Here is a 13,648-nt window from a genome sequence, read left to right on the forward strand (position 1 = left end):
CAAGAGGGAACCAGCTCTGCATGAAGTACCTCACCCAAAATCCCCTGGAGGACATGCCCAGTGATAAGATCATATGAGATAGGACAAAGACAGTCTATTTCATTATCCTTTATAATTCCTCTGAATGAGGAGGTGGTGGAGTTTGTGTGTCATCACAAACTCTTCCATGGCCTAGACCATTCCCAAGTTGCTATCTTTGGGGCTGCCTCTCCCCAGCTTCAGTCATGTAGTTCTGGAGGAAATGACAGTCATGTGTGCTGCTGGGTCAGGGACAAAGACCATGTAAAGCCAGTCATAAGACCCCATGTCCCTGCCAGGATGGTTGATCTAAGGCTGTACATGTGATCTGACGTGGGTCATTCAGTGAATACCCTTGATTCTGATGTCTGCAATCTTCTTTCCTTACTAGGTGATGCCTTCAGGATTTAAAACCCTAGGGCAGGTAGCTTGGACTCCCTCACAAGGTGTAGAAGCCTTAAGGAAGAAAGTTGCCAGGCTAAGACCATCAAAGAAGAACAAACGGAAAGAGCGAGGATGAGAGAGAATTGATGACTTCTGATTGTTGGGTCCACTCACTGAGATCTTTGTATTTGCTCTGATTCTTGTGTCCTGGATTCCCAGAATCATTTCAATGAGTCTCTGTTTTCCTTGAAGCCAGTTGGAGTAGGGCTCCTCTCAATTTTGATTCAGGCTTGGTTCTAGATCATTTCTGATCTCTGTATACATCCCAGACACAAACAGAGGCAACCATTTTTTTCAGCACCATTAAGAGTGAAACGCTTTATTCTTTACTGAGAATAGGGTGTACAGACCACCAAATACAGTTTGCCAGCATCATAGGCAAGAGTGCCCTAGTGTGAGTGAGTGTTTGCTTGGAGCGGCCTTACTGATTCCTGAACCACTCCAAGCATTTACACTGCCCGTGCCAGGCCAATCCTGTCATTTCCTCGATCAAAGACTGAGAAATACAGCCTCAGGAAGACGTCACCCAGGATCCAGGTCTCTGTAGATGAACTCACTTTGTTCTCTAGAAAGGCGGTAAAGCAGCGGCCTCTCAAATCCTGGGGGAGTCAGAGACACACACCAGTCAGCATGAGCCCTTACCGGTGACTCCCCACAATATCCAGATCCAGTACAATTATTTGTTTTATTTCCCTCTTTTGGTAAGTATCAAGGGGTTTTCTCAGCAGCATGGGATGTGAGAGTTCATCCAAAACCAGAGGGCCAAGACATGAGGGTGTCATGAGGAAGGATGTGGTGAGTGGAGGACTGGGAGTTGGGGAAACAGAGAAATGGAAAACAACAAAGTCCTACTGTAGAGCACAAGGAACTATATTCAATATTCAGTGATAAACCACATGAAAAAGAATAAGAAAAAATATATATTTTTATGTATATAACTGAGTCACATTGCTGCACAGCAGAACTTAATGCAATACTGAAGATCAGCCACACTTCAATATAATTATTTAGAAAAGAACAAGAGTGTCCATAGTTCTTCTCACTCCCTGTTTCTTTCCTTCTGACTCCTGCTCCTTGTTTTCTTGGCAGAGAATGCTGGTTCTCCTCCTGTGTCCCCACATCTGTACTTTATTTAAAAACTTTATTTTGTATTGGAGTAAAGCTAGTTAACAATATTCTGAGTTTCAGATGGACAGTAAACAGACTCAACCGTATGTATTCAGGTATCCTGGTCCCAAAGACACCCCTCCCATCCATGCTGTCATATAATTGAGCGGAGTTCTCTGTGCTACACAGCACCTCATTGTTGGTTATCCATTTTAAATAGAGCAGTGCCCAAACACGTTCTTGAAGACTTAACTCAGGAACTCTGAGAAGTCTCCTTCAGCCCAGATGCAACCTCTTTGGCCACTCCAGGCTTGGGTGGGTAACGTACTCTTGTTCCCCATCCCCACTAGTCAGTCCCGAGCCCTCATCACCCTGAGTAAGTCCCCAGTGCCCCAGTGCAGAGCACCTTGGGATGCCATTTGCATGGAATCCAGTGCAGTTTTGCCTAGAACCAAGCAACCCTCCAGATGGCTCAATGAGTTTGTGGTTTTAGAATTCCTGAAATTCCCTCTCTTCCTGAAAGCCTTCTTTGAGCCCATCAGCCTGCTCTGAACTCTCTCAGGGAGCTGACATGAAGCCTCCACCCTGTGCCAGGGCTTAGCAGTCACCGTGCACCCTTTATTCACATTAGCATCCAACCTCCCCACAGAGAGGTCAGGTACCCCAACTCAGAAAGGAGGCACCTGGCCAGAGCAATGGGAAGATGCAGCTGAGAACTAGGCTGAGCATGTAATTTATCATCCAAAGCAGAAAAACCTTATGCTGGGACATCACACTGACTGTCATCACACTGACTGTCCCCAGCCATTCTCCTTGTAACATGGCCTATTTAAGGGACTGCTAGAGCTGACTTCCATGTTCATGCACCTAAGGGTTCAGATTGAATTGAAGCTCTTAGAGGAGTGTGGACCTTAGTGTTCCCCTCTCCCTGACTCCCACCATGCCATATGGTGTGGTATCTCCACATTTATTTCAGGAAGATCAGTGTCCCACATGGCCCTTTAGTGTCAAGCGATTGGTTTCGTGGGAGGCATTGGCCCAGCCACAAGGCTCAGCAGCATCTGCAATGGTGTGGCATGGCCTCCAGAGGGCGCCCTCCTCCCAGCAGGAGCCCAAGGGTTCCTGCAAGCTTCAGTTTGAGAACCACCCCTCTGTATTGTCCCCTCACCTTGAGGATGTAAGCTCGACCTGGCACTGGGTAGTTGATGCCGTTGATGGTGAAGATAATAGAAGGCAGGGTATTGATCACAGAACATGAAACGTAGTACTGTTAGAGAGAGAGAGAGAGAGGTTGGCCCTGGAGATCCTTGTTGTGTGTGGAGACTGCAAGTGAGCCTGGGACATGACCCTTCACCTGGGAACGCCGTTGCCTGGCGCCGATGAGCTTCTGTATGTTTTTTACCAGTCTTTCTGGGCCTTCGATTGCTGATGTCCCAGTGTCAACAACGGCCTCACAGCCAGCAGAACAAGCAACAACATTTCTTCTCATGGTGATGCTGAGAGACAAAGGAAGAAAGCGGGCATCAAGGTCACTCTGAGTCTCCCCAGAGTTGTCCCCTTCCCGACTGTCTCCTAAACAGCCTTCATCTCTTGCCCTCTTTTCCTTTGCTCTCGACACAGCACCTTTCCTGACATCCTTGAATGCAGTGCTTGAATACACCAGGATCTTTTGTACCTTGACACAAGCTGGTCTTCCTTCTTAGAAGACTCCACTCCACTTTGAATAGCAAATTTCTTCACATTTTCCAGACTCCAGCTTAATTGTATTGTTTTTGGGAAGTCTTTCCCCCGGTGGTTATCAATCTCCTGTCTTGGTCACTCTCTGTAGACCCTTCCTCATGTCTGCTGCTGCTGCTGTTGCTAACTCACTTCAGTCGTGTCCGACTCTGTGCGACCTCATAGAGGGCAGCCCACCAGGCTCCGCCGACCCTGGGATTTTCCAGCAAGAGTACTGAAGTGGGTTGCCATTGCCTTCTCCTCCTCATGTCTAGCATGTACCAAAGTCACAATTCACTATGTGGGCGAGTCACTTCATGTACATCTGCCTTCTTAGATGTGAGGGCGAGTTTTATTCTCCTTGCCTCACTAAAGTGCCTGGCATACAGTGGATGCCCAATGCTTGTCTGTTCAGTGAATGAATGAAGACTGAGAAAATAATAAGAAACCTCCAGCGAGCTGTATCTGATGGGAAACAAATAACAGGTCGCACACAGAGTGAAGATGGAGATTCGCTAGGGAAGCAGATTCTCATAGTAGGGGGAGAGAGGGGCTCCTCTGGGAGAGGGTGTCTCCCAGCACTGCTCCTACAACCAGCTCAGACCCTGAGACCCTGGCCAGGAACTACCTGACTAGTCCACAGAAACTTCAAAGGACGGGTCAGCTTTTGTCTGAGGGTATCACACAGAATCTTATTAATTATGCCTCTTGTCCTCAGGTCACTCCTGGATCCCACCTTCCTTATTCTGTCTTAAAGCCCCTGTCCCACTGTGTGCCCAAGAATGTGGGGTGTCTTTTTATTAGTTGTTTTCATGTCTTAAGACTGCAACCAACCTCTTTCCACTGCTAGGTAGCTGCTCCCTAAGACCAGTTTTCCCCATTTTCTTAGGGCTTTCTCTGTTTTTAAACTGATATTTATCTGTACTGAGAACTTCCTATGTCCTAGGTACCCCTGGACTGTTAGTCATCTTATTATAACTCTGTTCAGGCTGGAGAAATTCTCCCTGATCCTCTGTTCACCACACTATAGAGTCCTCTAACCATGCTCTCCACCTCAAAGGGCAGTGGGTGCAGCTCTCTCCCAGCTGCACAGACCTCTCTGGACCCTTTTAGGACCCTGGTCAGAGCCTTGCTCAGAAGGCCTGGGGATTATGAACCCGTGGGTTGTTTGTGTATCTATGTGCTTGTGTGTTTGTCTGTATGTGTGTTTCTATGTGTCTCTGTGTGTGCTTGTGTGTCTCTGACTAGCAATGCATGTTTATATGTGTCTCTGTATAGGTTTATATGTGTCTGCTCGTGTGTTTCCATGTGTCTGTCTGTCTGTCTGTGTTGTTGTGGGTGGTGTATATGTCTCTGTGACTGTGTGTCTGAGAATGCATTTGTATGTGTCTGCCTGTGTCCATGTACAGTAGCTGGAGCATCACTTGGGCTGACCCTCAGAGGGAGAGGCTTACCGGTCCATGTGTACAACCCAGTCGGCAGCTTCGATCAATGGTACCCAGTTGAGCTCTCCCTTGTAGTAGCGGTGGTCCACCCCACCAAACATCACCACACTGCCCTCCCGTTCATCTCTGTAGAGAGAAGTGATGGGGGCGATCCTTGGAGGACAGTAACAATAGCACTGTCTGGGAGCTGTGCTGGTTCACCCATCAAGGCCCTAATAAGGTCCCCATGTACAGATGCAGAAATCGAGTCTAGGAGAGATTGAAATCCAGACTGAGGTCTGTTACTAGCTAATGAGTGGCACGGAGGAGGTTAGAAGCTGAATCACTTGGCTGGGCTCCACCCACTATGTCTTCTGTAGACACCCTGGACCTCCAGCGACCTCAGACACCCTCAGAGGACAGGGTGCTGAAGCATTTGGCTTTCCACTTGTCCACCTTGTCATTTTTTTCAGGAAAATCAAGGCCTGGGAGTTCTAAGCGTGTGGGTTCAGGTCACCCAGAGTTGGCTCCACTGGCCTGTGACCTCTACTGTCCACAGGGCCCCACACTCAGAAGGGACCCAACCTCTGTTCTCCCTGTCTTGAAATGCTTAATATTTCTTGAAAAAGGGACCCACACTTTTGTGTTCCACACTTTCATTTCTCACTCGCTCCACAAATTGGATACCTGGTCCTGGGCTCTCAGTGAAATGCTAATGAGGAAGGAGAGATATCCACCATCATTCTCCTTCCTTCCTTATCAAATTCATAAACAAATCCTAATGCCTTTCCTTCAACTTGTTTCCTGTTGCATTCCATTAGCCTTCTTCCTCACTCACCCCCCTAGACAATGTTACTGGTCTTGAGCCCAGGGGTAGGGTTGTGTTCCAATAACATTTTATTTATAAAAGCCAGGGGTGAAGCCAGTTGGGCCCTGGGGCCATAATTATCCTGGGCTAGATTGTCTCTCAGGATACTTCTCTATCAAGTGTTCTATAATTTTCATGCAACTGAAAGCATCTTACAGCTAATTTGGAGAAAGGGATCGTCCATCTCAGACTTACTTGCTCAAGTAGAAGGCAAAAACAGGCTCAGATATGGCACCTTCATTCTTCAGTTTGTCAAAGATGGGGATGGCTCCAGAGATGGAGAGGTTGGGGTAGTTCAAGCCCAAGATACCATCATAACTTCGGCCCTCCAACCACTTTTCCTTCACAGTTATACCAAATGGCTGATCAGTACTTACAAGGTCCCCAATCTGTCGGAGAGAATAGTGTTCCCACTTACAGATACGTGAAGTGGGGCCAGGACTGGGCTGGGGTGCATTGCCATTATTTCCTCAGAAAAGAATTGAGGCTGAGCTATGTCTTTCATGGCCCACAGAGGGTTAGACCTAGCTGGGACGGGAATTTGGGCTACATTTGAGAGGCTGTGAATTTTAAAACATCTTCCACTCTGAAAAACACCACCTGAATGAGTCAAATTGGCCTCGTGGCTTCTGTGCAGGTGGGGCAACCAAGAGTCAGGCCAGTACCCATTGGTGCCACCTTATGGACAAAACAATCGAGAGCAAGAGAGCCTTCTCTTTGACATCACTGTGACCTAATGACAGGAATGGACTGCATTCTCTGTAATGTACTGTGGATTCTGCATCTGTTCAGGAAGACAAAACCAAAAACACAATCTTGCTTGCAAGAATCTATGAAGTTATTACCTGGGTAATTCACTTTTTGGGGATATTTGTATATTTCTGTGAGTGTGTATGAGAGAGAAAGAGAGAGGGGGGAACTACTCAAGTATTTGGGGGGAGACAGGCCATCGTTTATTAGACTTTCAAGGGTCCTCTAGAGTGAGAACTCATTAATCATGCCCCTTGACTTCTCAGGCCCCCAGTTTCCCACTCTGGATACCTGAAGCCCTAGACTGCCCCCCAGGAACCCCAGATCAGTTTTATCCTTTCCCCAAACACCCTACAGCAACTTCAGTCCTGAAAAGACAGCCTAACTCCACCTTTTACCACATGTGTGCCCTCAGCAAGGCCCTTGCTGTCTGCACCTCAGTTTCCTCATATGTCTCATGAGCTAGTCAGAGTAACTGCTTTGTGGGATATAGCAGTAATCCTGCTATGTTGCAGGATTTAACCAGTTACCACCTGAAAGTGCCTGGAACAGTCTGTGAATATATAAGTGGCTGCTTTTATCCCTTCTTCTCGCTCCCAGCAAAATGAACCTTGAACAGCTCATGGGCAGAGGAGCTGCAAGTCCACACCTCAAGCCACTCTCTGGGTTAGCTAATTTGTTTGCTCATGTGTCACCATGGGCACTGCCTCCCCAGAGACATGATCCTGTGGATAAGATGGCCAATATCTGTGAGAGTTAGGCTAGGAAGGGTCCTGCCAGATGGACCTGCATCTGTTTTGCAAACAGTGGTCACTCCATAGCCAGTCCTGACTCAGCATTTGTTACACTGTTACCCGAACTGTGTCATGAACAACAACTGCTTTAACTCTCCCGGAACCATAGCTGATCCTGAAGGTCTTATTGGTAGGCCGGAAGGTGGAAGACTGACGATGTCTGAATTTAACATTTGTAGCTGCAACACAAGAGATGAGTGTCATTAGGTGCCAAGGATGAAAACAGGGTGACAGGGCAAGTGAAGGATGGTCCGGGTATCGGGTCTGTACTCACCACAGACTTGACTAGTGCAAAAGTCGGACGCCACCCACAATTCAGATGAGCCTGTGTCAAAGACAACCTGGAATTCCTGAGGGGGTGTTCCAATGGTGATGTTACCCATGTATTGCATCTACAGGGAGAAGGAGGGAGTGGGTTAGTGCAGAACTGACTACCCTCTATTCCCACACTGAGGCCTCCCTCTGGGTATCACATATCTCTTGAGATCACTTTCTAACCACCATGCAGCTCACAGGCTTTGGTCACAGATGTATCTGCATTTGATATATTTTTCCTGTGCTACATTGTATGCAGGATATTGACTCTACGACCAGGCGCTGAAGTGGTACCTCCTGCATGGGAAGCCCAGAGGCATACACACTGGGCCTCCAGGACTGCTGGACACCCATGGAATTCTGAGAAGCTCTGTAGTCTCTTCAAAGCCAACTTTAGCATCGCTTCTCCAGGAGGTCCTTCCTGATCAACCTCAGCCACTCCCTCCGAACTCAGACCACATCTAATCAACAGCACACAGTTGACCCTTTCATTTGACGTGTATTTACTCTTTGCCTATCTCTCAGGCTGGCATTGGCATTCTTCAAGACATCTTGAAGACAAAATAAGCCCTTTTTCTAATTTAAAAACAGGAACCACAGTGATTCTTATGGCCATACTCAGAATACAGGTTCAGTAACTTTTTACTGCTGTCGTTCTTGCATCTCTGGCAACTGAATTCCCCTACCTGGGGATACACAATTGCTTTGCAGTTGGTTCTGCCTTTTGATAAGTGATGGTTCACTCTTCATCTGTAACTGAGTGGCTACTTAGTTCAGAAGGAACTATCGCACTCAAACTAATGACACATCTTTCACACACAAATGGATGTTTACCTGTCACCTGGTTATTGCCGGGCCCAGTCACAAAGAACAACAGTTGAGGATGAGAGTGCCTTCTCCTCTGGGTGGGGTCCCTGTTTCCCACTGTTTCTGCCTTCTGCAGGAACACAACCCCATCATCCCACCTAGCACCTCCAGATGAGCCCCAGTGTCAGGCTAGGCCACCAGGGGGCGCTGTGAGCACGATCCTCCCAAAATACTCACATCCTTGGTGTTTCTCAGCGGGTGAGTAGTTAGATTTGAGCCACGAAAAGAAATCTGGGACAGTTTGTAAGTATGCTCCTTCAGGAAACTGTTCAGTATGTTTTTCCCACTGATGGTATTTCTCATGGTCTTCACTCTCCTTAGAGGTATTCTTTCACCGAGCATCCGACAAAGAAAACAAAGAAAATGCTACAATTAGCTGTCAGTGTTAAGGTATAACTGTCATTGTAATGTCCATGTGTATTTTCTAATCACTTTTATGAGGCACCTTATCATCAGAAGTTTATGCATATACCATGGCAAAGACATAGATTGAATACAGGTTCTGTTCTGCAATTTTGGGTAAGACATATGACCATGTGTGTCTCAGTCTTCCCTTTGGTAAAATGGTGGAATGTGCAAATACAAACCCTCCAAATAGAACATCTTGGTGATAAGTGAAGTGATGGATATAAGGTACCTGATAAATAGGAAGCCTCACAATGACATCCATTAGCATTGCTATTGCCATTCCACTCATTCCTTCTCATAGAACCTCAAGGAAGGAGGTAGAAGGGGGACTCTTATCCTCTTTTACAAGGGAGCAATTTGAAATGGAAGAAGTTTCTAAATTGGCTGTGGACACACTGCTTGTCAGGTACAAAACAGTGCAAAACAGTATATCTTTCTCCAAGTTGAAAGAGAAGAGAGAGTTGAAAAAAGAATGCAAGATGTAAGGAACAAGTAAGGGAAATTCAGAGGCTTGAGAAGGAAGTAAGAGTCAAATGAAAGATTAAAAGAAAACAACATGAAGAGAAATACACTCCCAGTGACTTCCAAAGAGATGGAGAGATAAATGACAGCAATACAGAGGTACTCACTGAAATAGACAGGAAAAAAAGAGGACATGTTGAAAAAAAATGTAAACAAGTGCTATTCCACAGGACCACAACATCTGCATAGACTGTGCACTGAACAGTTGCAAGGAGTTGCATTTTCAATAGGTCATGACATGACTGGACCCAAAGATTTGTTCAACCCAAATCTACACCAAGACCTTGGGATCCACAGTTCTTATAGCAAGTTCAGTTCAGTTCAGTCACTCAGTCGTGTCCGACTCTTTGTGGCCCCATGAATCACAGCACGCCAGGCCTCTCTGTCCATCACAGACTCCTAGACTACACTCAGACTCACATCCATCGAGTCAGTCACACCATCCAGCCATCTCATCCTCTGTCGTCCCCTTCTCCTCCTACCCCCAATCTCTCCCAGCATCAAAGTCTTTTCCAATGAGTCAACTCTTCACATGAGGTGGCCAAAGTACTGGAGTTTCAGCTTTAGCATCATTCCTTCCAAAGAAATCCCAGGGCTGATCTCCTTCAGAATGGACTGGTTGGATCTCCTTGCAGTCCAAGGGACTCTCAAGAGTCTTCTCCAACACCACAGTTCAAACGCATCAATTCTTCAGCGCTCAGCCTTAACAGTCCACTCTCACATCCATACATGACCACAGGAAAAACCATAGCCTTGACTAGATGGACCTTAGTCGGAAAACTAATGTCTCTGCTTTTGAATATGCTATCTAGGTTGGTCATAACTTTCTTCCAAGGAGTAAGTGTCTTTTAATTTCATGGCTGCAATCACCATCTGCAGTGATTTTGGAGCCCCAAAAAATAAAGTCTGACACTGTTTCCACTGTTTTCTCATCTATTTCCCATGAAGTGATGGGACCGGATGCCATGATCTTTGTTTTCTGAATGCTGAGCTTTAAGCCAACTTTTTCACTCTCCTCTTTCACTTTCATCAAGAGGCTCTTTAGTTCCTCTTCACTTTCTGCCATAAGAGTGGTGTCATCTGCATATCTGAGGTGACTGATATTTCTCCCAGCAATCTTGATTCCAGCTTGTGTTTCTTCCAGTCCAGCGTTTCTCATGATGTACTCTGCATAGAAGTTAAATAAACAGGATGACAGTATACAGCCTTGACGTACTCCTTTCCTATTTGGAACCAGTCTGTTGTTCCATGCCAGGTCTAACTGTTGCTTCCTGAGCTGCATACAGATTTCTCAAGAAGCAGGTCAGGTGGTCTGGTGTTCCCATCTCTTTCAGAATTTTCCACAGTTTATTGTGATCCACACAGTCAAAGACTTTGGCATAGTCAATAAAGCAGAAATAGGTGTTTTTCTAGAACTCTCTTGCTTTTTTCCATGATCCAGAGGATGTTGGCAATTTGATCTCTGGTTCCTCTGCCTTTTCTAAAACCAGCTTGAACATCAGGGAGTTCGCGGTTCACGTATTGCTGAAGCCTGGCTTGGAGAATTTTAAGCATTACTTTACTAGCATGTGAGATGAGTGAAATTGTGCGGTAGTGTGAGCATTCTTTGGCATTGCCTTTCTTTGGAATTGGAATGAAAACTGACCTTTTCCAGTCCTGTGACCACCGCTGAGTTTCCCAAATTTGCTGGCATATTGAGTGCAGCACTTTCACAGCATCATCTTTCAGGATTTGAAACAGCTCAACTGGAATTCCATCACCTCCACTAGTTTTGTTTATAGTGATGCTTTCTAAGGCCCACTTGACTTCACATTCCAGGATGTCTGGCTCTAGATGAGTGATCACACCATCGTGATTATCCAGGTCATGATGATCTTTTCTGTACAGTTCTTCCATGTATTCTTGCCACCTCTTCTTAATATCTTTGGCTTCTGTTAGGTCCATACCATTTCTGTCCTTTATCGAGCCCATCTTTGCATGAAATGTTCCCTTGGTATCTCTAATTTTCTTGAAGATATCTCTAGTCTTTCCCATTCTGTTCTTTTCCTCTATTTCTTTGCATTGATCGCTGAAGAAGGCTTTCTTATCTCTTCTTGCTATTCTTTGGAACTCTGCATTCAGATGCTTATATCTTTCCTTTTCTCCTTTGCTTTTCACTACTCTTCATTTCACAGCTATTTACCTCCCCAGAAAGCCAGTTTGCTTTTTTGCATTTCTTTTCCATGGGGATTGTCTTGATCCCTGTCTCCTGTACAATGTCACAAACCTCATTCCATAGTTCATGAGGCACTCTATCTATCATATCTAGTCCCTTAAATCTATTTATCTCTTCTGCTGTATAATCATAAGAGATTTGATTTAGGTTATACCTGAATGGTCTAGTGGTTTTCCCTACTTTCTTCAATTTCAGTCTGAATTTGGTAATGAGGAGTTCATGATCTGAGCCACAGTCAGCTCCTGGTCTTGTTTTTGTTGACTGTATAGAGCTTCTCCATTTTTGGCTGCAAAGAATATGATCAATCTGATCTCAGTATTGACCATCTGGTGATGTCCATGTATAGAGTCTTCTCTTGTGTTGTTAGAAGAGGGTGTTTGCTACTACCCTGTGCATTTTCTTGGCCAAACTCTGTTGTCTTTGCCCTGCTTCATTCCACATTCTAAGGCCAAATTTGCCTGTTACTCCAGCTGTTTCTTGACTTCCTACTTCTGCATTCCAGTCCTCTGTAATGAAAAGGCCATCTTTTGGGGGTGTTAGTTCTAAAAGGTCTTGTAGGTCTTCATAGAACCATTCAACTTCAGCTTCTTCAGTGTTACTGGTTGGGGTATAGACTTGGATTACTGTGATATTGAATGGTTTGCCTTGGAAATGAACAGAGATCATTCTGTCGATTTGAGATTGCATCCAAGTACTGCATTTCGGACTCTTTTATTGACCATGATGGCTACTCCATTTCTTCTGAGGGATTCCTGCCCACAGTAATAGATATAATGGTCGTCTGAGTTAAATTCACCCATTCCAGTCCATTTTAGTTCACTGATTTCTAGAATGTCAATGTTCACTCTTGCCATCTCTTGTTTGACCACTTCCAATTTGCCTTGATTAATGGACCTGACATTCCAGGTTCCTATGCAATATTGCTCTTTACAGCATCAGACCTTGCTTCTATCACCAGTCACATCCACAGCTGAGTATTGTTTTTGCTTTGGCAAGTTACTTATCAATAAGTAAGAGATGAACTTTAAGACTCTTAGGGAAAGATTCCATTCCCTTCCAAACCTGATGGTTGGAAGAATAATCAGATAAACAGAAAAATCCGAGAAAGAAACATGATGTGGCTTACAGTCCCCATACTTACTTGACTATGCACTCTGAGAAGGCCACCAGCCCGAGGAGCACAAGCCACTTCATGCTTCTTTCCTGGCTCCAAGTACTCAGGGAAGTTTGGGTTCTTAGCATGTAGTGGTGATCAGGAGCCCCTGGTTATATATGCTCTGACCTACTCTAGTTTTCCCCTTTAGGCCACTAAAAGATCTGAAAAAAACACAAAAGTCTCGATAAAATCTTTACCTTCATCAGTGTCCTTGTTGAGTGGCCTTTGAAGTTTTTCAGAATACAGAGAATTGAACTGTAATCTCTTCTTTGAAGCTTGGCTGAAAAATCAAACTGACCAACATGGACATCTAAGTGTAAACTCTATTTGCGACATGCAGGCTTAGTTGCTCAGTGGCATGTGGGATCTTAGTTCTCTGCAACTTAGTTCACAGGAACAAAACTTTGCCGTTTGCAAATGCTTTGCATTGCAAAGTAGATCCTTAACCACTGGGCCACCAAAGAAGTCGCTATATTTACCTTTTAATACGTATTACATGTTTATCATTTTGGGTACTGTTCATTCCCCCTGTAGATCCAGATTTTCACTTGGTTTTAAATTCCTTCTGACTTGAAACCTTTAAAAAAACATTTATTACATTAGTCTGTTGGTGGTGATGCAGTCTTGTAGTTTTTGTATGTCTGAGAAATTATTTTATCTTTTTTTTGATATGTATTTTCCTTGGGTATAGAATTCTGAGTCATCTCAGCATTTAAGATGTGGTGCCAGTGTCCTCTGGCTAACATTGTTTCATTTGCCTAACCTGCTGTCATCCCCATTTTTTGTTCTACTGTGTCTGCTTTACCTTCTGGTTACATTTCTTTGGTTGATTGTCTTAAACCATCAGTTACGAGGTGCCTTTGTATAGTTGTCGTATTTCTTGTCATTGAATTCATGGAGCTTCTTTGTTGATGGGTTTAAAGCTTTCATCATTCCTGGAAATTTTTCAGCCAGTAATTATGAAGTTCTTTGCTCTATTCTCTTGTCATTCACTTGCTGTGAGATTCTATTTACATATATTTTAGCACTCTTAAAGTTACTTCA

At 44.9% G+C, this 13,648-nt stretch overlaps 1 protein-coding gene across 1 annotated transcript; it reads right to left on the reverse strand.

Moving 5' to 3' along the window:
• Positions 1-765: 765 nt before the first annotated feature.
• Positions 766-8,627, reverse strand: LOC138427305 (pregnancy-associated glycoprotein 1-like). The gene is made up of 8 exons (XM_069566649.1): positions 8,481-8,627; positions 7,396-7,513; positions 7,182-7,300; positions 5,773-5,966; positions 4,740-4,856; positions 2,924-3,065; positions 2,738-2,836; positions 766-1,061 (listed from the first exon to the last, which is right to left on the reverse strand). Exons 1-8 carry the CDS (start codon positions 8,604-8,606, stop codon positions 912-914), a joined length of 1,065 nt encoding a protein of 354 aa, XP_069422750.1. The 5' UTR covers positions 8,607-8,627; the 3' UTR covers positions 766-911.
• Positions 8,628-13,648: the final 5,021 nt, after the last annotated feature.

The sequence above is a fragment of the Ovis canadensis genome, chromosome 21 (assembly GCF_042477335.2).
Source record: "Ovis canadensis isolate MfBH-ARS-UI-01 breed Bighorn chromosome 21, ARS-UI_OviCan_v2, whole genome shotgun sequence".
NCBI classification, from domain to species: domain Eukaryota; kingdom Metazoa; phylum Chordata; class Mammalia; order Artiodactyla; family Bovidae; genus Ovis; species Ovis canadensis.